Genomic DNA, 25925 nt, shown 5'->3' on the forward strand with positions numbered 1-25925 from the left:
GGAGGATTCACATAAATCAGAAGCACAATTGTTAAAAAGTAGTATGTCCTTGAAACAAAAACCAGGGAGCATTTTGAGATTCGATGGTAGATCCCCCAGTTTCTCTATTACACCAGCTATGGAGAAGTACAAAAGCCAAGCTAGCTCAGGAGTCCTCAAAGGCACAGAGCAGTGGGGACATGTTAAATTACAAGACTTAAAGAGAGTAGAGAACTTTTTTCTTAAAGCCTTGATAAGAATCCCTTTGAGTTCCCCCACACTCCCAATTCAAATGGATTTGAATTTATACTTGATTTCGGAAACAGCTGCTATGAGGCCACTGCAGTATTGGATCAGAACATGGTCTACAGGTGTTTTAGACCCATACAGAATATGGTTAAGAGCGGTGCTAGTTCCCCACAAAGCGAATAAATCCCATGGTACAGATACATGAAAATGGCCTTTCTTAAATTGGGGCTACACCTGTTTTGGTCAGACTCTCTGCTTCTCCCAAAGAGTGCTACACAAACTTTGAAGGATGCATATTGGGTGAATCTGCAAGTCGCACAGTTAGCATCAGTCCCGTCCTCTAGCCTAACTGACAGTTTTTTATTAACTAGTTGCAACTACAAATTTGAGCCTTATCTAGATATGATTTTAACACCTCAAGCACGTGCTCTTTATATCAGATTTACGGGCTTTTACTTCTAAATGGAAGCAAACTGAAAGTCAATCAGATCTTTGCCTGATGGGATGTATGATCAAAGAGAGCATTTCCCATGTTTTATTCCACTGTCTAGCGTATAATATGCAGAGGCTGCATTGGATTAGGCCACTTTGCAAGCACTTGTGTATTAGAGATCGCCACTCGGCCCATAGGACTTGCAGAATGAGCCCGTGCGGGATTGTGGCATGCGCGCTGGAAAAGTTCTCAGAGGCAATATAGCATTATAGAACTATATCTTTGACTATCAATGCATAAATTTCACAAGTAGATTATAACTACACTTTCCTTGCACATTTAATTCATGCAGAAATACATATTTATTGAATGGGAGATTTTAAATGCCAGGGCATAATGCCTTGTGATTTGGAATGAAATTATAGGTTGGGAATTTCTCCCAATGGGAAATGAATACACTAACTTGAATATATTGACTCTGGTAATATGGGATACAGTGTGATGGATAAGGCCCAAATGGCTCTTTCTATAAAGAACCGCATTTGTAATTATGTCTTAACTTGTTTTAGCGTGTTGCGGGTATACATTGTAATTCTTATTTATATGATAGATTTTGTGAAACTTTTTTTATATTTTTTTGTCGAACCCCTTTTAACCAGTTTCAAGAATCTTATGATTTTTATTTATTTTATATTGTGTCTATATTGAAGATCGTGTGATAAACTTGCTTTTAGAACATATTTTGCCGAAATAAAGCTAACATTGAATTGAAAACATAGATTAGAAAAAAATATTAAAACAAAAATAAAATTTCAAAATCAAATACTGAATAACCAACGATGTTTGTATGAAAGTCTATATCAACTCAAAGTCACTCTGGCTGCACAGTGTACACACGAAATGGCTGCCAGCCATCCACATGGTCAAACAACAACAAGGAGCAAGGAGACAGCATGAAGAACAAAGAAACCATGCAAGCCTATAGCAAAGGACACTAGCTGCATACACAAAATGTCTGCCAGCCACATGGTCAAACAACAACAACAAGGAACAAGGAGGCATGTCAGTCAAAGAGCACATGCAAGCCTATGGCCAAGGCAACTGGCTAGATGGACAAAATGGCTGACAGCCACATGGTCAAACAACAACAAGGAGCAAGGAGACATGGCAAACAAAGAGCACATGCAAGCCTATGGCAAAGGCCACTGGGTGGATGGACAAAATGGCCCCAAGACTGCCACATGATCAAACAACAACAACAAGGAGCAAGGAGGCATGGCAAACAAAGAACACATGCAAGCCTATGGCAAAGGGACACTGGCTGTATGGACAAAATGGCTGCTAGCCAGTCACAAGGTCAAACTACATCCTCCTATGCCTGCAACTATTACTACCCCTCAATATATACAGTTTTGCAAAAAAATGAAATGCAGTCAATAGCCATTATTTTAAATTTAAATTAATACAATGCCATCCCTGTCCTAAACAAAGTTTTGCAAACATATACCACTGAAACATGTATTCCATGCACTGAGAACTACAAGTACTGGCCTGGGACGACTGGCTTAGTGGCCCCTTGATAATCTAGGACACTAGTTTCCATTAAAAAAGGTGAAAAATCAATGAAAAGAAAAATAAACATTAACTAGGCCCATACTTAATCTCTAGCCCACCCACCACCACTATACATTTTTAAATCAAACTAAAGTACAAAGAAATACTGGTGCATACCCAAACAAATAAACAACAACACCTTTTTTTCTATATAGTTTTAGAACTTACTTGTGTGATGATTTCATAAAAACAAAGTCCTTAAATCCAAAAGTAGATCCAGGAACAAAGAGAGTGATCTTTCCACCTGAAAATCCAAGTGAAAAGTGACCAGGGCAAGGACAAAGCACCGGGAGGAGCCTGCTGGACAGGAACAGGAAGTTGGAGTCTCTGACACACTTCCTTCCTGTTTGAAAAACAAAAGGCTTCTCAATCTAAAAAAACAAATTGAGGCTCCATTAGAGAAGAACATCTAGTCAGAAAAGCTCTTTTAGACTAGATTTAGTGGCTTTGGAGTAGAAAATCTACTTCATAATTGGGTTTTCACTTGCGAGCAGCCTATTATGGCCGCTGGCATGGCTGGAAGCACCTCGAGGTCTCACATGCACTCTCTACCGTCCCAGGAGAATCAATACTTTCACAAGAGAGCCCCAAAACCCAATCTCATGAGTGTGAACTAACTGCGCTCCGCACCGGAGAGTGAAATTCAGGAACTCTGAGCTACTTCGCAGTCTCGGAGTGCCCAAATGCCACAAACTCCGCCGGGGGAGCAGAGTTCTACACCCAGGCCTAATAATCATGCTTACTGTGCGTAAAGTGAATCTGATACATTACTGTATAAGTAGTTGTTATAGAACTTGAGAAAATAACAAACAATACAATAAGTGGTTGTGTGCATATGGCTCCAAGCATATGTAACATTTTAACTCTTGAAATTCAAAATCAAATTTTTCTTTTTTCTAAAAATTAAACTAGGATATCCAACAGCATGCAGCTCCTGGTATCATATTAAAGATACAACTATTTTGAAACCACATACATTGTTACACAGTACCTATGATGAGAATAAACACTAAGAGCTCCATTTACCAATGATTTTCCATGACATTAGACAGTCTTAAGACTCGTTTAGGCGAGTTGGGAGGGATGATTTACAAAGGGTTTGCCTTGGCTTAACTCAGACCCACTATATGCACCCCTGTTTACACATGGGTGAGAATTACAAGTTAAAAGGTATTCAACATTTCCAACAACTATCAGATGCATTAAATACCTTACGCTTCATTAAATTTCAGCAGTTCAAAGCTGCCGAAATGTAATAAGGGGAAATATGTAACTTATTTACTATACAATGTGGATTTTGGTTCATTAAACACAAAAATCTGCATGTTATTCCCCACAATCATGCAACAAATGTGATTTATCACACTGATAAATAACGTACCCCTTGGTATTGATATTTATCAGGTGTGGTAAATAGCACCTACACTTCTAATCAGGGCCTGTGTAAGGTATTGTTATAGTATGGAAGTTCATCACATGGAAAATAATTTCCATATTGTGCACATCAAAACGTCTTTCCTGCAATAACACTAAGCGGTTGTTACGAGTCCGGTTACAGCATTGCTGCCAGCTCGATTATGAGCCGGAGACAATGCTGTAGCCTGTTGCCCCCTAGGCTGGCATGCGAAAACTTAGGTTTTGCCATGGCCACTCTGTTGGGAGTTTGCCGAACAGGCTTTCCCATTAGCCAAACTCGAAATTACCTCCTTAATGTTATTTTAAATATATTTTTAGTATTTCATGCTGTTTGGTTGGTTAATGTGCCTTGCTACTGAAACTGCAGCTGCCTTGTTCCTACTAAGCTTCTTTTGGTGAAGCCTGTGTTTGCTTATTGCCTGATATATCAGTCCTGAGCAACACAGTGCACTCTTAACAATGTAACACTTTAAGACGGATGCTGCTGCTTTCTACAATGCGTTTCATGACCATATAAACATGTATTCATTTCCCTTGTGGTCCATGTGCTGCCATTACACAAAAACAAGCAATAACATAACCAATGGGTCTAGCCGTCTTAGCATACTAATACAATGTTTATTTCCTTTTAATTTTTATTGCATTCATATGTCCAAAAAAATAAGAACAGAAAAAGCAGATGTGCCCCTCGCAAGCATGGCGTATGCTTATTTATAATCAGAATATGAAGAAATAAAATACAATAATAATAAATCAGGAAGACATTGGTCGGACCTGTCAGAAAGTATAAATCAAAATCAAAAAGATAAGTCCTCATCATTTGCTCTTAAAAGATTTCTAAATTTTAAAAAAAATATTATTGCTCTTTCTGTTCAAGTTGAATACTGACAAGTTTATATTGACTCATTTTACCCAGTTTGTCCTTCCTCTTTTAAAATATAGGTGCTATAGCTGTTTTCCAAAGAGTTCTAAAAGACAACTTGATGCCAACAGTATAATAAAAGCATGTTTTGGTTTAGAGTATTTAACAATGATTGCTCTTCCATAAATCCAATCTGGGGTAGGTGATTTGTGAACCATGAATGTTTGCATGTGAAAATAAAACAAAAATCTTCCTAAGATTTTGTAAGTTGTGGACATTTAAAAAGGATATGCTGCCAATCCCCATGTGAGCTATATCTACAGTACAGGCATTCAGGTGAAATATTAGTGGACGTTTATGGAGGTTACTTGGTGTGCAACATAACATCCACTTATTAAAAGCATAATGCATTGAAAATTAGAGTCACTTAGTGCAGTATATTAAATAATGATTTTTAACCAATCTTTATCTCTGGTTGAATTAACCTATTAATGTGACTATCTCTGTACTAGGTTCTGTTATCTGTTTCTAATACCAAAATCTGACACATAAATTGACCCGTCCAGGAGAATATAATTAGGTAGCTAAAAACTTTGGTTGTGAGATCAATGTAAGGTATGGCAAAATGCCTGATCATCTGAGTTAACAAAATACATGGAAAGTAAAGTCAATGAAATTTTTAATTGCTCAGCTACTGAAAGTGCGGCTCTATCTTTAATCTTAGCTCTAAGAACAAGACCCCCAATTTTGGAGATTTAGCCAACCGAGAATCCCATAGGCCAGTCATTGCTGAATAAAGTGTCTTCATGTGATCAGAGGTGTCTCAAAATAAACCAACGTGATGGGGAGCTCTTTATGAAGCTTAATTTTATTCACAAAAACTGGAACTGAAAAGTTATTTCGGCCTTTAATCAGTGATATTCGGTATTTACTGAAACTTGCAAGTCAGAAATACCAATGTCTGCTAACAAAAATTGCATTTTAGTATTGTTATTATTGCCGTTATTAATCATAAAATGCTGATTTTGCAACTTCCGGAGGGTGAGACCACCACATTTGTTACAAGATTCAAAGACCATTATGGAAATACAAGGTTTTCTCTATACCCATATTCGACTTGAAAGTCTTTCATCAATTTTTAAAAAAAAAGGGTTTTGTAAGAAACAGGCAAGCACAATGAAAAAAATAAGAATATTATCAAAATTTTGAAGGAAAAACAGCCCATGACATACAGTGATAATTTACTTCACTTTAGGATTAGAATTTTATCCAGAACAATCAAACGGGTATTATTATTTTCAGTGATGTCATTAGTCTTCTGAAATCCTGCCCATAAATGGGGCTTGTGACATAGTTTCAGCTAGAGGATTTAGTGCCAAGTCATCATGCAAATTTTCTTTTTCTATCCCTACTCTTTAATATAATTGTTGTGCAAACCTAAATTAACTCCAAAATTCTTTTACTATTTACAATTTCATAGCAACGATTTCTGTTCGTGGATCAGGAAGATTTGTTGAAATTATCTGAAATTATGTGGAGGTGTGAAAGTGTAGAAAAGTACAAGCAATAGTCTTTTTTCCGATTTCTGGGTCATGGTTAATGTCAAAATAAATGTAACCCTCTGTCATTGAGCAAATGTGACAGCTGGTCGCAGGTACTAGGGCAGATGATTTTTCTTCTTCGCTTTGCTATCACGTCATTGGCACGTAAAAACAAACTTTATGTACATTGAGGCAATCAAGAGGACAGGTCTCACACATGAAAGCAACTAGTGTTACACATGGATGCGCATCCACACTTAGGCAAAGACCACCAAGTTTTTTTCTCTCAAATAGGAAGGTCATATAAGGGTATTTATTCCCCAACACCAAATGTCATACACTGGACATGTTAATATTTTTTAGGATCTGGATCTATTCTCACAAGCTCAAAGAATAGATCACATTCCAGTTTTTCGTTGTAGTGGAGTTTAAAGTAAAAAAACATGGAATTTTAAAAATCTGCTGTCTGCTTCTGTAATATGGCTGTCTTTCTTCCATTTTGTTTTGGTAAGAAACTGTACACCAGTGGTACTCAAAGTATGGCCTGGGGGCCGCATGCAGCCCTTTTGACCTTTACATGCAGCCCCCAGCGTAGCAGTAGCACTAGGCTGCTGCTTACTTGACTCAACAGGCAATACTTTATTTAAACATTATTAAAGATAAAGAAAGGAAGGAAGGAAGAAATTTGTCCTATACGGCTTAGCTGCAGGAACGCTTTCATTTTTTAAAGAAATCTTGCAGCAAATGTCTGCAACTATGATAAGGGTTCTTAAAAATTCAAAAAGTGTATTTCATTTACACGCAGGACCTTTTCATTTTACTACATCAGATTATATCAGTGCATGGAGAATGTTTTTTTTTTTTTAGAACAATAGATTTTAAACATAAAATCAGAAACATTCATTATTACACACACCATGATAACAATGCCAATAGTGAATTAAGAGCCAAGTCAGTTGTTATCTGCACTCTTTGATTGGCCTGATTTGCTATTATACATGAACAACTTCATAGTTTATAAATCAAACACAGGCGAAGGGTTCGCACAGCGCACCTACTGAAGACATGCATTTGGAGGTCCTCCTACATACAATAATGAAGGAAATGAAAGTAGCGTGAAATAAAACAATTGCCTAGGATCACACAATTTGGTAAAGTGGGGATGCTGGGATTAATGCCAGGTTTTCTGGTTTCACTTTGAGCGATTCAGCCACTAGATCTATATGCCTTGCTGCCCCCTACACCCAGCATAATGCCACAACCCCTCCCCATCCAGAGCCCCCTTCTACCTTTGATCACCACGCTTCTAGCATCAGTGCGGCCCTCAGTCACACCACAGACCAAACTTTGTGGCCCCTGGGAAAATGTTTGTGAGTACCCATGGTGTACACGATCGCAGTTATGCATGTGTGATCCTGGAACACCCCTCAACATCTAAAATGAAAAAATATATTGAAAATACTTGTTGCTACGTTAAGTTATGACTTATTTTTATGTATTTCACATATTTAAGCATTTTAGAATTGTGATGTTCTTTCTGTACATATTTGTGCACTGTTTATTAAAATGGAGGAACCACTTTTCTGCAATCCGATTGAACGCATTTCGTGCCTTTTTTGTATTGTTGATCTATAATTTTCTCTCAATACATTCTCGAAAAGAAGATCTCAAATAAACCTTTACAAAAACAAGTATAAGAACATTCAGTTTGGCCAAGATTTCTGAAAAGTATTTCCACATCGCTCCTCCCCTTTCGGCTTTAGTCTGTACTGTGCAGTGAGTGAATCTCGGCCAGCCCTTGCTCACCCCTGCTATGCACACACCAAGGGAAGGTGCAAAACTGTAATTGCCTTACACCTTAAAGTCCAAAATGCGTTTTTAATGCACATGAAATAAGCAGGTACATTTTCATAGGCAACGTTTTTATAGTAAGTGCATGATTAATGAAGTGAAAGGACACAAGTACACAAAGTGCGCTGTACAGTATGTGCCTCCTTAGGAGGACAAAATGATTTTGCAGCAGTAATTGGTCTGCTGAACAAAAATGATTTAACGAACTTCCTTGGTGGGAGTCAGAGGGCAGAGAGACACTTGACACTCTCTTAGAACTATGGGCGCGTAAGAGGGTATGATTCATTTTATGCACAGGCAGTTTTATTTGGTCATTTATAAAGGTGGTTGCAGGTGGTGGGCAAAAGCATTCTTTTTTGAGAACTGGGAAATATGTTTCATCAGACTTCGGCCTACAGCGAAAGAGAAAAAGGGTAGAAAAGGTAGAAAGGAGGAAGAGACATAGGTAACAACACAAAGGTAAAAGATGGGACACAGAGAATGTCTAAGAGTGAAATAAGATACAGGAAGTGTAGGGTAGTGGGAGAAAGGGACATGATGTGGAACCAGGAATAAACAGGGTATGTATTCGTCAGCCTTGCCATTTGGCAGCAGCGTGCGGTCCTAAGAAAAACTGTGGATCCCTACAGTTATTTTTGTGCAGATTAATCACTGTGAATTCTAAATTCAACGTCTTCAAGATACGAGGTGGCCATAGACGAAAATAATAAAACTTAAGAAAACAATATGTCACTATGCCAATCTTGAGGCTAACATATACATTCTCCTTTCTAAGTAGCCTTACCTGTTTAATCTGAAAGTCTCCTCTCCCACAGTGCTAAGACTGAAACATGTCCAGAGCAGACTCAATGTCCCGTGACACGGCATGCTATCCATCGTCACAGCCCAACTCAATCACTTAGATCCCAGAGAAAGTAAGTTTTCTAACACATAAAAACGACGACTTGTGCTTAATTTCAATTTGTACATTTGGTGGAGGTGATGTTTTTGAGATTATTCTGCTTTGTTGACAGTTTCTATCAGAAAATATAGAACCATATCCAGGATGGTCCCTCATTTTTAACATTTGATTCACTCTTGATTTTATTGAACAAAAAGGGGTTTTTAATTGTTTTTCCAAACAAATGACTATTGGAAGTTACAACTTGGAAGCTAAAACGTCATATAATCCTACACTTCTAGTTTTATCGGAAAACCGTCTCTTCCAGCTTAGCTTGAAAGGAAGACACCTGCATAAATTGAAATAATGTGGACAATTTTGTGGAAAAAACTCTTTTAAGCATATTAACAAATAATTTCTTCTGGAGATTTGGGTGTTTATTTTTCATTGGATTTTGGTGGCTTGTTGAAACTTTCCTGCAGCCGGGCAAAAAAATAGTCTACATTCTTCCATGGCTCCTTTGCAAAGTTGTTTGTTGGCTCCATATGGCGACATATGTGACATCCTACCTGATATTCCGCACTGGCCCAGATAGTTAGCACAAATGTTTTTTACTTCTTTCTTAGTCCTGTCACTGAACTTCAACTGAACATTTCCTCCTCCCACTCATTAGGCTTTGAGACTTGGCATCTGCCCATCTTGCCCCTTTTGGTAGTGCCAAGGTGTATTATTTAACTTATCGGCTTTGCTGAAAGCCTTTGTAATGTTCAGTTCTCATCATGACCTTTCGCTTTCTTTGTCCTCAGTCTTGTCCCATTCATGGTTGCTGCCCTGCATCACTTTAATATTGTACCAGTACGCAATCGTCCTTCATCCTGCTATTTGGTATTCTTATGGTACCACGATTACCCTCTGAACAACACCAGCACTTCAACCTCACACCCCATGCAATGTACGTTTACTGAGAGATCGTACCCTGTTTATGAAAGAGGGACCATATATTTAAAAAGTCTAGATCCCTAACATTAATCTCACACTACCAGTGTTTTTGTAGATTAGCACGCACCGTCCTAGCTGTGCCTGAGAAAAACAATGTTTTAAGGGTTAAGGAAAAAGATTCCTCTACAATGCCATTTAATTTGATGGAGAGTTAACTCTAAATTCACTCTTCTATAGTGGTGACAGAAGCCCCTGCTGGCCAATCAAATCCTTGGTGGATAAGAGGGGCTACAAATAATGACAGTGGAAATGCCAGTTATGCGGCAGAAAATGTAAATTCAGGATGCATGCGACCATAAAATGGGTCAAAATGAGGCCCAACAACTGTGAGGTTATATAGAACCATGAATACACATAGGGGGTTATTCTAACTTTGGAGGAGTGTTAATCCATCCCAAAAGTGACGGTAAAGTGACGGATATACCACCAGCAGTATTACGAGTTCCATAGGATATAATGGACTCGTAATACGGCTGGTGGTAAATCCGTCACTTTTCCGTCACTTTTGGGACGGATTAACACCTCCTCCAAAGTTAGAATAACCCCCATAGTGAGCTTGAGCCAATGATGGAGAGGAAAGACTCCTGTCAAAGTGCACTCAGGAAATTATCTTTTAATGGAAGGCTAGATGCTCTGACAGTAGTGATGGCCCAGCCAAAGAACACTGAATTCAAAGGGGAGGGAGGCCGTTTTTATGAAACACATTTAGTTGGATAATTTGTTAATCAGGTCTGAACAATAAAATGTTAATTGCTCCAGTTTCTTTCCAATTGATTGGCAAAACATTTGCAGCACCACAAAAAAAACAGTTTAGATTTTATGTCAACTTCATATATGACATTTTAATGGAAGGTTCTTGCACTCGGAGTATAGAATGTCCCTGAAAGTGTACTGTACCTCACACCAAATAAGTGGCATGAATACACATGATTATACCAAAAATGCATTAAACAGTTTACCTGCACATTTGGTTCTGGTGACTAATGGAGGTCCCGGAGGTCCAGTTCCCCCCTCACCAGGACGGGTCAGGAGAACACGGATTTCATATTCTACATCGGGATCCAAATGCCACAACTTGTAGGTTGCTGAGTCCACAATGTGTGTTTCGGCCCAATTGCCTGAAGTGGTTCGGTACTCCACTTCCTTCAGAATAATGGGTCCATCTCCAATGATAGAATTGGCATTTGGTTTGATCCACAGATATGTGGCTCCAACAGCAAGGAGCTCAGGTGGTGCAATTGGGGTTGGAGGTTCTGAAAAAAGTACAGAGTCAATATTAAACCAGAGCTTTAAGGATGGGTCCTATGCATGCAACATCCACAATAAAACATGCCACTAAGACATTTGCCACTTCTCCCTGCATCTCACGTTCCAATAAATCCTGCTGCAAGGCTAGACAAATTAAAATAACTTCCACATTAAGATCTACATTTCTTTTCACTTTTAATACAACAGTCTTCTCTGAAAGGTACAACCGTCATTACTTGTACGAAAACAACATTTTTACATCTTGTGCGAAGATCACCTCAGTTGTTCTAGAGTGAAGGCAATTGGTCCAGTTCACCTAGAAATGTGTTAAACTATGGGCAGAGCCCTAGAAATCTGTCAGAACATTCTTTTAAACTTTTTTGCGAGTAGCAGAACAGGTGAATTTGTAATCCTGTAAATGTCTTGTGCTGCAGTTTCTAGGCATACTATTGCATCTGTCATGCTTCTTTCTAAGGCTGCCATTTGCCCTTGTGCAGAATTGAACAGAGCAATCAGTTCTTCACAGTGGAAGATTCAGACAAATGTGTAAAAGCACATTTTCTTTGCTGCACAAAAACATTTGTACCCACATATTCCTTCAACTGCACCACAGCATGTCTAGTAGTGGTCTATTTCCCTTTCAATCCTCCAAGTGGAATTCCTCAAGCTGTTGGCTGGAGTCATTTTGAATAAATGAAAGTTTATTTTATTAGTTAATTAAAACCATAAAAACTATTCCTTCAACATAAAATTTAACAGAACAATATTGGTACAATAAGACATTTATGCTACAATAAAAGTTATAAGAATAATATAATACATTCTACATATTTGGTTTGCCCCTACTTAATTCCGATTGTTGGTACAAGACTTTGTTACCACGCTGGCTGTATACCCTTCGATGTTACCTAAGAACCTTCCATTCTTTGAGGTGGTCATACTGGGTCAAAGGATTTTGTTATCATTTTCACCCTCCTTATCACTGGGTTGTTTCAGGGGAGGAAATTTTGAGTTAAAATTTTTCCAAAAAGTGAACCAGCCTTATATTCAATATGGTATTTCATGGATTGAATGCTTCGGTTAGTGCTTGTCTATAGGATGTGATCCCTAAGCCATCTAGTTCTTTTTTCAGTAAAAGTCATCTTTCAACAGCCAAAGCTGGGCAAATGCAGACCACATGCACCAAGTTTTCTTCTGCCAGATGACATAGACGGAACTTGTGGGTGCCTACTCGTGGCTCCTTCTTCCATTATGGAATGATGTCTAGCATTGGAACTTCACCCAGCCTGAGTCTTAGAAAGCGTTGCTTGATTTTCCATGAGTAGGGGGCAGCCATAGGTGGTGAGCGGCTGGAGTAACTTTCCAACAATTTCTAGGGTGGTAAAGGGTCAGATCTCAGTTTCTGAATGTCTGCAAAAATATGTTTGTTGGCGCTCTGAAACGTATAAAGCAAACCACATGAGTAACATCCATTTCCCAACCCTTGCAGGGGATGTACTGCTGCAGATTTCTCCGCACTTGTGGGGTGGGAGATCACAGAACTAAAGTCATTTATGCTTTCAAAGAAAACTGTGTATTCCATCAAGCATAATTCATGAATGTTCAGTCCAAACATACATATATGGGCAGAAATGCCTTTGAGAGTTGAGTCCTATATCTTTTATCACATACCGACTTCTCTATCCTTACCCAATGAGGCAACCCCTTTTCATACCCATTTAAATGAAACAGACGTATTTTCTCTTAAACTGATTAAAGGTGGGTGTGTTTGTCTGTGCTCTACATTCTTCCTGTCACTAAATGCATGATATTGCCATGTCTATTAGCTTTTTGTTGTGTTTATTCTCATGTTAATGGAATCTGAGAAGGTTTGTAGAAAGAGAATTACTCACATTGATAAGTCTCTTTCTAAACATGCCCTCATCCTTGAGCCATATGTTTATCTGCACAAGAAACACATTTTGAGGGAAATGAGCTGTGTGTCTGTGCCTGAATATGCAGCCAGATACTTTCTGGATTTTCTTTAGAAAGAATCCAAATAGAGTATCAGAATCCAAACCACATCTGGTTCCTTGGTATGGCGCCTTTGTGCCCCATTAATTTTGAACTGTTATTGAAATTGTTTATCCTTGGCACTTTGCTGGGATGCAGACACATAATTCAGCTGGGATTCAGACACACATCTCGGTTAACAAACAAGTATCTCAGATACTGTTTACCTTTCAGCTCTTTGCTGACCACAGATACATTCAACCCAGTAGGGAGCACGAATGCTGTTTGGAATTCTTCTTACCATAAGAAAGAATCTGAACAGCATCCAGTTCCTTTCTGTGGTGCTGGCACACATTTGGGTCCTGGGGTCTTCTGGCACCAAGGGAAAGTTAAAAAACTCAGACACTTCTATGATCCCACACTTTTACCAATAACAACAATATTTAACATGTGTTTGTGCTTATCATAACTAACAGGAACAGGCCAAATATGTGAGTATGTGAAATAAGGATTGTGCAATGTGGTCTTCACATTGTCATATTTATGGCTTATTCCTGTCCTGTGCAATAAGCCCACTCATACATTTGGGGTACAATTTGTAACACGTGTGGAGATTGTTGACGGTAGAACTTTTCCAGTATGCCTGAAGTTCTGGATTTGTCTGTCACAGAAAATGTGAAGACATTATGAATGTTATACCCATTTTTTTTAATTTGCAGGGAGTTCTGTATAATAAAATGTATTGGGATTCAGACAAGTCAAAACACTGTGGATTCCCATTTGTTTCTAGTTCTCAGAAACATCTTTGTCAGTAGGCTCCCTTGGGTGTTTGTAAACCCTGGCCACAAGCAATGCAAAACTCTCCCATGGATTCTTCCCCATCACAAACATTGCCTGGTGTGGCGATCTCTTCTCAAACCCTTGGAAATCCTTGTTTGATAACCCCAGACACAGAAGATATAGGAGAACACAGATTTGAGTCAAACATTGGAGAGACATTTTAATGTGTGAGGAAGATGGAGGAAATCACCAGTTTTGGCAGGAAATATTGTGGGCGAACTGAGAAATGCAGTGTTCGGTGCATTACAGATAACTAATCAGGGAAAGGTTGGTCTTCCTCCTGAAATTGAAACCTTTGGGTTTGCAGATGTTGGAAACATATGGTTGTGGTATAGTTCCATGCAGTCCACTGGTGATATCTGTGACCAAAACACAGGTATCCTAAACAGCAGTGCACTTGCAGCTGCTCTCCAAAATGCACTACACCCAGTTTATTGTCTTTGAATATCCTGATCCAAGAGAAAACCCATAAATGTATGGTACCCCTATATTAGTAGTCCAAGAATAACAAAGTTGGGAGTGAAGACCTGGCAGGAATATATTCTTGCATGATGGAGAGAAGAACGAATTACTGTGTTTTAAGAAAAATATTTTAAAAATGTAAAAATTTGACAAATGTCGTGTTCGGTGTGATCTTCTGGATAGCCATTTTGAGGCAGGTAATAAGCTGTAAACTTGGTTAGATTACCTTACATGGCATCTGTAGGAATGGTGCATATGAAAAGGACATATGAATGAAAAGGTAGCACGTAACAGCTAATTTGAAGTCCTCCACTGACCCTTTGGTATCACCTTCTCAATTAGAAACAAACATCTCTATCCATTGTGTTGCAATGTATTCAACAGGGAAATGGCACTCACCCTAAGACTGTTGGTGCTGAATAAATCAGAACGTGCATCACCTTCTTAACAAACTTTAAAAATCAGAGGTGTGGCAACAAGGGTTGTGGAGGAGGTGCTGCCAAGTCTGTCAGAAGGGTGGGTCTAAGAGGTCATTCTTCCACAAGACCCTCATTTTTTGAGAGGCCCCATACTTGTACTGCAATATATATTTGTATCGATTTTAAACTTATAGTTGCCATTCTTATTATTGATGAAGCAGTGAACATGGCCAGTTCCACTAGAAGGCACCAAATGCTGATCTACCTTGTTTTCTCTTTCCCCAGAGGACACATATGTAAACTATGAAACAGGTTCACCTGCTTTGAAAGGCCCCACTTCTATTTGATATCTCCACCCCATGAGAAATTCTAACCCGCCTGGCTGCAACACACCTTGATAACGTTGAGTGACCCTTGACCTTGTTTTGTTCAGTAGAGGCTCCCCACGCCGCGCAGCCCCCCTGACTGTGCCCGTGCCCTTTACCCCGCTGCTGCTCCGAGTTCGAGGCCCACCACCACCCGCAGGATCTCACCTGCGCCTTATCCCTGGTACCTAGTGGTGCCGTAAGTATTGTGTGTCTGTCTTGTGACTGTTGGCTTATTCTGTATTTTTCACTGCTTTTTGTAGCCTTTTTTCAGCCTTTTTCTCCTTTTTCTTAAACCTTTTTGCCTTCTCCTTAGCCGTTTTTCTTGTTTTGTAGCTGTTTCTCCTTTCAGCAGCCTTCGCACTCTATTGACTTCTCCCCCTTCCCTAGTACCGCCGCTGCATCCCCTGCGTCCCCGCCCCCCTCGCACCCCCATTCACCCACCGTTCCTGCCTCCCAGGTGCTCCTCCCTCCCACCTCCCCTTCTTAATGGCAGCCGTTGCGTGGCCGAGCAGCGGGAGCACCAGAGGCAAGCCCGTCTGCGCCCTACTGCGCCTGGGCCGCGCCCAGAGCCAGACCCCTTGGCCCCCGCGATCCCCACGCTGCCTGACACTGCTACACTGCCAACGCCCTCAACGCCGGCCAATCAGGCACCTGCTTCCAAGCCACCCTAAAGCTCACCCACGGACCCTTCTCTTGCCAGAACTGCATCTTCACCAGCCCCGAGCCTCCACCCCCCGCCAGAACCGGACGCAACCACCTCAGATGCATCCTCCTCAACATCCGCTCCGTCCACCAGCACGCCATCAAACTTTGGGACCTACTCTTCTCATTCTCCCTGGACATCCCCTTCCTAACAGAAACCTGGATGAACCCCGCCTCTGAACCCGACATCGCCATAGCCATCCTGGAGGGCTATAAGATCACCTGCAGAGACTGCACCAACAGACCGGATGAGGGATCGCCATAGTCCACAGGAACACCATCAGAATCTTGACCAACACCGAAGACACCCTCAATGCCTCCGAACACCTACATTTCCAGATTCACATCAATGCCAACACCACCCTCAGAGAAACACTAGTCTACAGACCCTCCGGACCCCGGCTGCAGTTCAGTGACTCCATTGCCAACGTAATCAGCACTCACACCCTTGCTTCTACAGACTGCATCCTCCTCGGCAACCTGAACTTTGACCTTGAGAACGCCAATGGCCAAAACTCCATCGCCCTACTCGCCAACCTCAGTCTCAAACAACTCGTCATGACACCCACCCACTCTGCCGGCCACACGCTCGACCCCATCTTCTCCGCCAGCAGCCACATCACCTTCAGCCACACCACCGAACCACACTGGACTGACCACCGCTGCATCCACTTCACCTTCAAGAAGCCCACCACCATCCACAACAGATCCGCTGCCGCAGCTGGAACAGGGTCACTAAAGACCAACTGATCTCCACCCTCACCCGAGCCCCGCCACCCAACACCACCGACCGTAACACAGCCACCCACAACCTCAGACAATGGATAGACGACTGAGCCAACACCCTCGACCTGATCAAGAAACTCTCCAACAAACGCACCAACACTAAGGCTATCTGGTTCACCACCGACCTTCAGGCATCCAAACGGGAATGCTGAAAACTCGAGAAGAAGTGGCGCCATGAACAAACAGAGATCAACCACACTGCCCTCAAGAACGCCATCCGTAGGCACCGCCAGCTCATCCGGACCACCAAGAGATCCTCCTACAAGGAACACATCGACAACAACACACATGACAGCAAAGAGCTGTCCAACATCGTTAAGGAACTCACCAACCCCAGGTCCTGCTCCAACGACACCCCACCCTTGCAAGACCTCTGCGACTCCCTCTCCACCTTCTTTCACAGCAAGATCACAGACATCCACAACAGCTTCAATACCTCAACCCCCACGACAGTCGCTGTCACCACAAACCCCGACTCACCAGAATCCAGCCACACCAACCTCCTGCTCTCCTGGACCCACGTCAACGACGATGATACCATCAAAACCATGAGCACCATTTGCTCCAGCTCACCATCCAACCCATGCCCTCACCACGTCTTCAACAAAGCAAGCTCTATCATCGCCCAACTCTGAATGATCGTCAACAGCTCCTTCGAGACTACCACCTTCCCAGAAAGCTGGAAGCACGCCGAAATCAACACCCTACTAAAGAAACCCAAAGCTGACCCAAGAGATCTCAAGAACTACCGGCCCATCTCTCTGGTTCCTTTCCCGGCGAATGTCATCGAGAAGATCGTCAGCGGTCAACTGACCCGATTCTTTGAAGACCACAATACTCTGGACACGTCTCAATCTGGGTTCCGCACCAACCACAGCACCGGGACCGCCCTCATCGCCGCCACCGATGACATCAGCACCATTCTAGACAGAGGCGAAACAGCAGCCCTCATCTACATTGCACCGCTAGCCAACATTGTCCGATCACACGACCTCAACATCGTCTCTTATGCCGATGAAACCCAGCTGATCCTCTCACTCACCAAGGACCCCGCCACCACCAAAATTAACCTCCACAACAGAATGAAGGCCATCTCCGACTGGATAGAGAGCAGTTGTCTGAAGCTGAACTCGGACAAGAAGGAGATCCTCATCCTCGGCTCCACCCCCTCAGCCTGGGAGGACTCCTGGTGGCCGCCCACTCTAGGAACCGCAACAACGCCCCCCAACCATGCATGCAACCTGGGATTCATCATGGACTCATCGCTCACCATGACCCAACAAGTCAACGCTGTCTCATCATCCTGCTTCAACACCCTCTGCATGCTATGCAAGATCTTCAGGGGGATCCCCACTGAAACCAGAAGGACGGTCACCCATGCCCTCGTCAGCAACAGATTAGACTACAACAACACTCTCTACGCGGGAACCATGACCAAACTCCAGAAAAGACTACAACATATCCATAACGCCTCCGCACGCCTCATCCTCGACATCCCACGCGGCAACCACATCTCAGCCCACCTGAAGGACTTATACTGGCTCCCCGTCACAAGAGGATCACCTTCAAGCTCCTCACCCATGCCCGCAAAGCAATCCACAACGCCGGCCCAGCTTACCTCAACAAATTACTCACCTTCTACACCCCCAACCATCAACTCCGCTCCGCCAACCTCGCCACCATTCCTCGCATCCACAGGACTACAGGCGGTGGCAGATCGTTCTCCCACCTCGCCGTCAAGACCTGGAACACCCTCCCCATCCACCTACAACAGACCCAGGACCTTCTGACCTTCAGGAAACACCTCAAGACCTGGCTGTTCGAGCAGTAGCATCTCCCCCGCCCTCCCTGCGCCTTGAGACCCACGCGGGTGAGAATCGCGCTCTACAAATGATTGCTTGATTGATTGATTGACAGCAAATAAGCTATTAAAATGACTTTGTTTTTCTTGATACGTTGACTGTGCATTTCTAAACAGAATGTCACATCAGCAACTTGGTATCACAAAGTGCTGCTAATTCTTTTATTAAGGAGTTGTATTTACTGGTCCTTTCTCTGCCTGCAGCTTGAACTTAGAGTCACCGTTGTGGCAACGGTCAGTGTAAAAGAATGTTCCCACATGACCCAGAGCTTTTGGAATACTGATGTAGAGATTTTCCACTCAAAGAATCTAAAAAAAATAAATATATATATATATATCATTAGCAGGAGAAGTACAAATAAGAACAATTGTCTCTTATCCCATTCAATGTGTCCTCAGCCATGCACACAATGTCCCCAGGAGTTAGAGGGCTAATTACACACCAGCAAAATGTTTTTTTCCTAAAAAACGAAAGAGGTGGCCTGGCCCAATCTGGCAAATGGCCATGCCCCCATCCAAAAAGTGGCAATAAAGTCTTTCTGCCCCCTTTACAGGCAGATTAGAGGATTACCCCTGATATGCCCCCATAGGGCAGGACGTCTACCAGACATCAGGGATCTTGGAAGCAAAATTTTGAAAGAGGTAATGGCAGCCTCTCCAGGCACAGGGCTCTCCCTCTACCCTCTAAGGGGGCAATACAGTTGTTCTGCGCACATCGGAAGACAAAGTTGTGGGCTTTGCCCTTTATGTGACCCTACCGGAATGACGCCGCTCGAATTTGCAAGAAAAAGATCAACGCGGCACCTACGGTGCTACTGGAACTTCGACGCACGGGCCACCTGGACAACGCCGCCCGACTTCCAGAGGAGAAATCGACGCAGCGCCTGCCGTGAGGGAGAAATTTCCCTGCATCGCCCGCCGGAACGATGCACAGCTGGTCAACAAGCCCAGGATTCCACGCACAGACCCTGGGGCGTCTGAAAACCCCATGCTCCAAAGAGGAGGCCGGTCCGCGTGCCGGAAATCGATGCAACGTCTTCCCCGCTTGAAAAATAACGACGCAAGTCCGTGTGTGAAGGGGCAAAACTGACGCACACACCATTTTCCATGCATCTCCTACTCTGCGGCCCCTTTGCGGAGACCGCCATTGCTAAAATGACAGAAGCACCGCCAACAGGGTGGCGGTGCTTCCTGCCCTATTACGGAAGCGTAATAGGAAGCGCCGCAGTGATACTCAGCCTGGGCAGCGCTGCTTGCAGCGCTGCCCAGGGGATTACGAGTCCCCGACCGCCAGCCTTTTTCTGGCGGTATGAACCGCCAGGAAAAGGCTTGCGGTATGGGGAGTCGTGGGCCCCCTGGGTGCTCCTGCACTGCCCATGCCACTGGCATGGGCAGTGCAGGGGCCCCCTGACAGGGCCCCATGCGGCTTTTTACTGTCTGCCATGCAGACAGTGAAAAGCGCGACGGGTGCAAGTTCACCCGTCGCACGGCCGCAACACCGCCGGCTCCATTTGGAGCTGGCTCCCATGTTGCGGCCCCCATCCCCGCTGGGCCGGCAGGCGGAAACTTGGTTTCCGCCCGCCGGCCCAGCAGGGATGTCCATATGGGCACTGCGGGAGTGTGGCTGCATTGGCGGCCGCCCGGCGGTTACAGCTTGACGGCTACCACTTTCCAGTGATACCTTTACAGTTTCTTATTGCATCTTTTACTGTTTTGACCTGCAAATATTCAGATAAATATTATATATTTTTCTAAACACTGTGTGGTGTATTTTTATGGTGCTATATTGTATTATTGAATGATTTATTGCACAAATACTTTACACATTACCTTCTAAGTTAAGCCTGACTGCTCAGTGCCAAGCTACCAGAGGGTGGGCACAGGATATTTTGGATTGTGTGCGACTTACCCTGACTAGAGTGAGGGTCCTTTATTGGACAGAGGGTAACCTGACTGCCAACCAAAGACCCCATTTCTAACAGCATCTCGTAAGAAAAATGGGCTGCATTACATAAAAAACAAAAAACTGCTTTATTGAAAAGCAGTCAGAGACATGGTGGTCTGCTGTCTCCAGCAGGCCACCATCCCTGTGATGGCCGCCATTCCCAAGGGGGTCGCAAATTGCAACCTACCTCATGAATATTCATGAGGTGGGCATTTGCGACCCCCTTGCGAATCACAATTAGTGTCAAGGATACTACCCTACATTCGAATTTGTGAGTCTCAAATTGCGAGTCGCTCTGACTCACAATTTGCAAGGCGCAAATTGGAATTTTGCTACATGTGGCCCATTGTTTCTTTCTTATGTGTAATTTCTGAAATAATGTTTTAACACTTAATTGTGCAGTATACCAATATCCATCTCATTCTAATCTGCCCCCCTCGAATCCACACCATCCACCTCACCCCACATCAATCCACCCCATACCGTCCAATCCAGCTCAGACCAATCCACCCCACTCCACTCCAAACCACTCTCCCCAATCTACACAAATCCACCATACTCCAATCATCCCAACCCATCCCACTCCAATCAGTACCACTCAGATCTGCATCCCTACAATCTGTACCACTCTGATGTGCCCTACTTCAATCAAATACAATTTGCCCCACTTCGGTCTTCCACACTTCAATCTGCCCTCCTCCAATCCAAACCAATCTGCTGCAATCCAATCTGCCCGCACCAAACCAAAACAATCTGCCCCTTTCCAACCCAAAACAATCTGCCCCAATTCCAGTCTGATCCAATCCAATCCATGCAACTCCAATCCAAAATAATCTGCCCCACTCTAATCCAAAACAATCTGCTCCACTCCAAACTGCCCCACTCCAATCTGACCCACTCCTATCTGTCCTATTTCAATTTTCCCCATTCCATTCTGCCCCACTCCAATCGGCCCCACTTCAGTCCAAAACAATATGCCCCAGTCCAATCCAAAACAATCTACCCACTCCAATCCAAAACAATCTGCCTCACTCCAATCTGCCCCATTCCAATCTGCTCCACTTCAATCCCCCTCACTCCAATCCACACCTTCCCCAAAGTTCCCCTCTCCAATTCAAAACATCTTCCTCACTCTAATCCACCTCATTTAAATATGCCCCACTTCAGCCCAAAACAATCTGCCCTGGTAAAATCCAAAACAATCTGCCCCACTCCAATAGATCACACTACAATCTACCCCACTACAATCCATGTCACCACAATCTGTGCCACTCCAATTCACCCCACTCCAATCGAAAACAAATTGCCCCACTCGAATCTACCGCACACCAATCTGCCCCTCTCTTATCCAAATACAATCTGCTCCTTTACAATCTGGCCCACTCCAATCTGGCCCACTTCAATCCAGATAATCTGCCCCACTCTAGTCCAAAACAGTTGGCCACTTCAATCCAAAACAACATGCCCCACTCCAATCTCTCCCTCTCCAATCTGTCCCATGTCAATCTGCCCCATTCTAATCTGCCCTACTCCAATCCAAAACTGTCAACCCCACTCCCATTGCCCCACTCCAGTCCAAAACAATCTGCCCCACCCCAATGCCAAACAGTCTACCCCACTTCAAACTGCCACACTTCAATCCAAAACAATCTGCCCCATTCCAATCCGCCCCACTCCAATCATCCCCACTCCAATCTGCCCCACTCTAACCCACCACACACAATTTGCCCTACTCAAATCTGCTGCACTCTAATCCAAAACAGTCTGCTGCACTCTAATCCGACCCAACCCAACTTGCCATACTCCAATTCGAAACAATCTGCCCACTCTAATCAGCCCCATTCTAATCTGCCCCACTGAAAACTAGCTCACTCCAATCTGCCCCACTTATTTTCCCCCACTCCAATTCAATCCACAAAACCCAGTCAACCCAATCCATTCCAATTCACCTCACTCCAATCCAAACCACCCTACTCTAATCAAATCTACTTCGATACAGCCTAATCCAATCAACCCCACTCCCAATCCAATACATCCCATCCCTCTCTAGTCCAATCCTCCACAATCCACCCCACTCCAATCCAAAACAATCTAACCCTTTTACAATCTGCTCAACTGCAATGTGCCCCACACCAATCTACCCACTCTATTCCACAACAATCTGTCCCAATTCAAAACAATCTCCCCTACTCCAGCCTAAAACAATCTGCACCACTCCAATTGAAAATAATCTACCCCACTCCAATCTGGCCCACTCCAATCAAGAAAATCTGCCCCACTCCAATCCAAAATAATCTGCCCCATGCCATTCTGCCCCACTCCAATCCAAAACAATCCACCCATTCCAATACCAATCTACCTCACTCCAATCAAATTCACTTCACCCAATCCACCAAATCCAAGCCAATCCCATCTACCCCACACCAGTCCAATCTACCCCAATCCAGCCAAATCCAATCTACTGCACTCAAATCCATCCAATCCATTCCACCCCATCCCAGTCCACCTCAATCCATTCCACCCCACTCCAATCCAGTACACCTCATAGTTTACCCTATCCCAACCCAATCCAATCCATGTTAGCCCAATCCATTTTACTCAGTCCAATCTACATTACTACAATTCAATCCACCCCTCTACAATTCAATCTACTCCACTCCAATTCACCCCTCTCCATTCCACTCCACCCCAATCCACCCCATTCCACTCAGTCCACCCAACTCAATCCATTTTAACCCACTCAAATCCACCCCGCATCAATGAAATGCACCCCACTCCAATCCACCCACTCTACCCCTATCAAACCCATGCCAGTCCACCCCACTCCAATCCACCACACTCCAGTTCACCCAGTTCACACTACTCCAATCCAATTCATTCCACCGCATTCCAATCCACCCCACTCCATTCTAATCCACCCTATTCAGTCCACCACACTCAAATCCACCTCATTCAAAGCCACCCCACTCCTCTGCAGTCCACTCCATCACACTCCCTCAAACCTACCCTACTCTACCCCAATCCAATCCACCCCACCCAACCCCATTTCAGTCCTCCCCACTCAATCCAATCCATCCATCCCACCACACTCTAACCCACCCCAATCTAATCCAATCCACTCCAGTCCAGTCCAGTCCAGTCTACCCACTCCAGTCCAATCTACTCCATTCCAATCAAATCCATCCAACACCAAGCAAGCACACTCCACCATTCCTGTCCAATCGAGTCTCTCCAGTTCTATCAAATTCACCCTATTCGAGCCCAGTCCAATCCATCCCACTTCACTCCACTCCACTCTAATTTACCACACTCCAAACCACCCTATTCTAATCCAATCCACCCCACTCAAATTCTATCCACCCCATCTAGTCCAACCACTCAAATTTACCCTACTCCACTCACTCCAACCCACTCTACCCCAATCCAATCCACCCCAATCTACTGCAATCCAATTCAACCCACTACCTCAATACACTCCAACTCACTCAAAACCACTCCACTTTACACCACTTCACTCTATGGCACTACACTCTAGAACACTGCGCTCCGCGACACTCTGTGCAACTGAACTCTAGTCCCCTCTACTCAACTCTACGACACTCCACTCCCCCTCCTCGAATCTACAACACTCTACTCCAAGAAATGCAATTAATGATACTCTATTTCCCCACTGCACTCTAGGACACTCCACACCACTAACTTCTAACCATGGTGAACAGCAGCCACACTGTATAGGCTTGACCTATTGGCTTTGTCAATGCTTGTTTAGCCTTGAGAGTGTTCAGTTTTAAAGGGAGTCTGTTTTCGTCATTGTGCGTCTCCTTCGGCTACTCTTGATGTATTTATAGTGTGATGCAATTGTAATGTATTATTTTTTTAAGTGTCTCTTTAATATTGTTAGCAGATAGTTGGTACCCGTAGTCAATGGATTTATAATAAACGAACATGATTAACAGGAATACGTGTTCCCAAAATGTGGGGTCCTATGGTTGGTCACGAAAGCAGGTTGAGAGAAATGGGCAAATTAAATGAGTGTGTGAGGGCAAGCATCGAGTCGAGCACTCAGGAATTTTTTTTAGTTCCGAGTTGTCTTCATACAAGTGTTCGGTTACCATAGTTATGATCATGATGACAGTTCCACTGTTTGAGAAATGTTCCCTTCAACAAATAACATTTGCCACTGTTAATTTGTGTATTTTGCGATCATAGGCCTCTCAGCACAAGAATCTATGCATTTGTGAATGTCTTAGTTGTATATCATTGATCTAATCAGCATAGGATAACGTAAAATAATCTTATATTTCCTAAAGAGACTTGAACAAAACAAGACTAAAAATATGCTCCCTAGACGTGGAATTGTAAGAGCAATTTAATCTCTGAATGTTAAACATGAATTCACGAAATATTTTATTTGGTTATTAAGTTATATAAAAATTACTCACACCTTACTGATCTACCTTACTCATCACCTTTGCCACCAGGTGGGCAGAAATGCTTTGTGCCATAACTCATATCCCCAAGCAATGCGTGAAACCACAGTTATAGAAATGATAAAGGCCTAACGTAATCTTCTCTCATTAGATTCAAAAAGACTCCCAAAGGTAAGTCCATGTTCTTCTCCAACGCTAAAGTGCTCGTGTCACGGTCACTCTTGTAGATCTGCCTTTGCAGTTGCAGAATCAAACTATTTGAATGTTTATCTCTGCTCCAAACGATGCTTACTTCTCCCTCATTATCGGAAGAGAGTCTATCACCTGTGGGGTGCATAGCACCTTGCCGTGGCGCACACCTCTTGGGGTGTAACGCATTAACAGAAGGTATTATGTGCAACAAAGTTAAGAATCTATTTTAATCGCGTTAAACGTAAAACAATCCTACTGGGTTTTTAATAAGGAGGTGGAGACACCTAAGTGAAACGGAATATAATTCTTGTATGATATATGTAGGCCATTTGCTGCCTTCTTAATGACCAGCAAATATAGCCTGTTGTGACAACTACAGGACAATTAGAGAAGGCCGATAGTATATTCACTTCGCTGTTAGGGCATCAAATAATACATAGAAAAAGTACATGCTTCGACTTGGAATTTTTATGAGCATGAACCTTTGAATCAGAGCTGCAATTCTAACTCATGTTCTCCATTTTCCTTTCTTGTTCTCTGTCTATACCTGATACCTCCACCACCTTTGGCACTTTCTCTCATATTCTTATTTTTTCCTGCAAATTTACTCTGCCTTATAAATGTGTATACTTAGCTTATAACTTCACTAACTTATTTTCAGTTTTTTTCACTTCCAGATCCTTCTTTCTTATACTTCAAATTCTACTGTTCCTCTCCTGGGTTTTGTTTTTCTCCAATTTTTGTATAAACTCTCCCTCTCTCGTACCTACTCTCTGCTTCTTTCCCTTTTAGCTTCCCCTTTTCCTTCATCTCTTCTTTCTTCCCTTGAATTAATATTTTTATTTTGCCTCTCCCA

At 43.0% G+C, this 25925-nt stretch overlaps 1 protein-coding gene across 1 annotated transcript in view; it reads right to left on the reverse strand.

Moving 5' to 3' along the window:
• The window catches only part of PTPRT (protein tyrosine phosphatase receptor type T), a 1804620-nt gene that overhangs the window by 1047252 nt on the left and 731443 nt on the right, over positions 1 to 25925 (reverse strand). Inside the window, exon 7 of the mRNA XM_069243772.1 lies at positions 10784 to 11077. Coding sequence (XP_069099873.1) covers positions 10784 to 11077 — 294 coding nt within the window. The remainder of the gene's footprint in view (positions 1 to 10783; positions 11078 to 25925) is intronic.

The sequence above is a fragment of the Pleurodeles waltl genome, chromosome 7 (genome assembly GCF_031143425.1).
Source record: "Pleurodeles waltl isolate 20211129_DDA chromosome 7, aPleWal1.hap1.20221129, whole genome shotgun sequence".
Lineage (NCBI taxonomy): Eukaryota > Metazoa > Chordata > Amphibia > Caudata > Salamandridae > Pleurodeles > Pleurodeles waltl.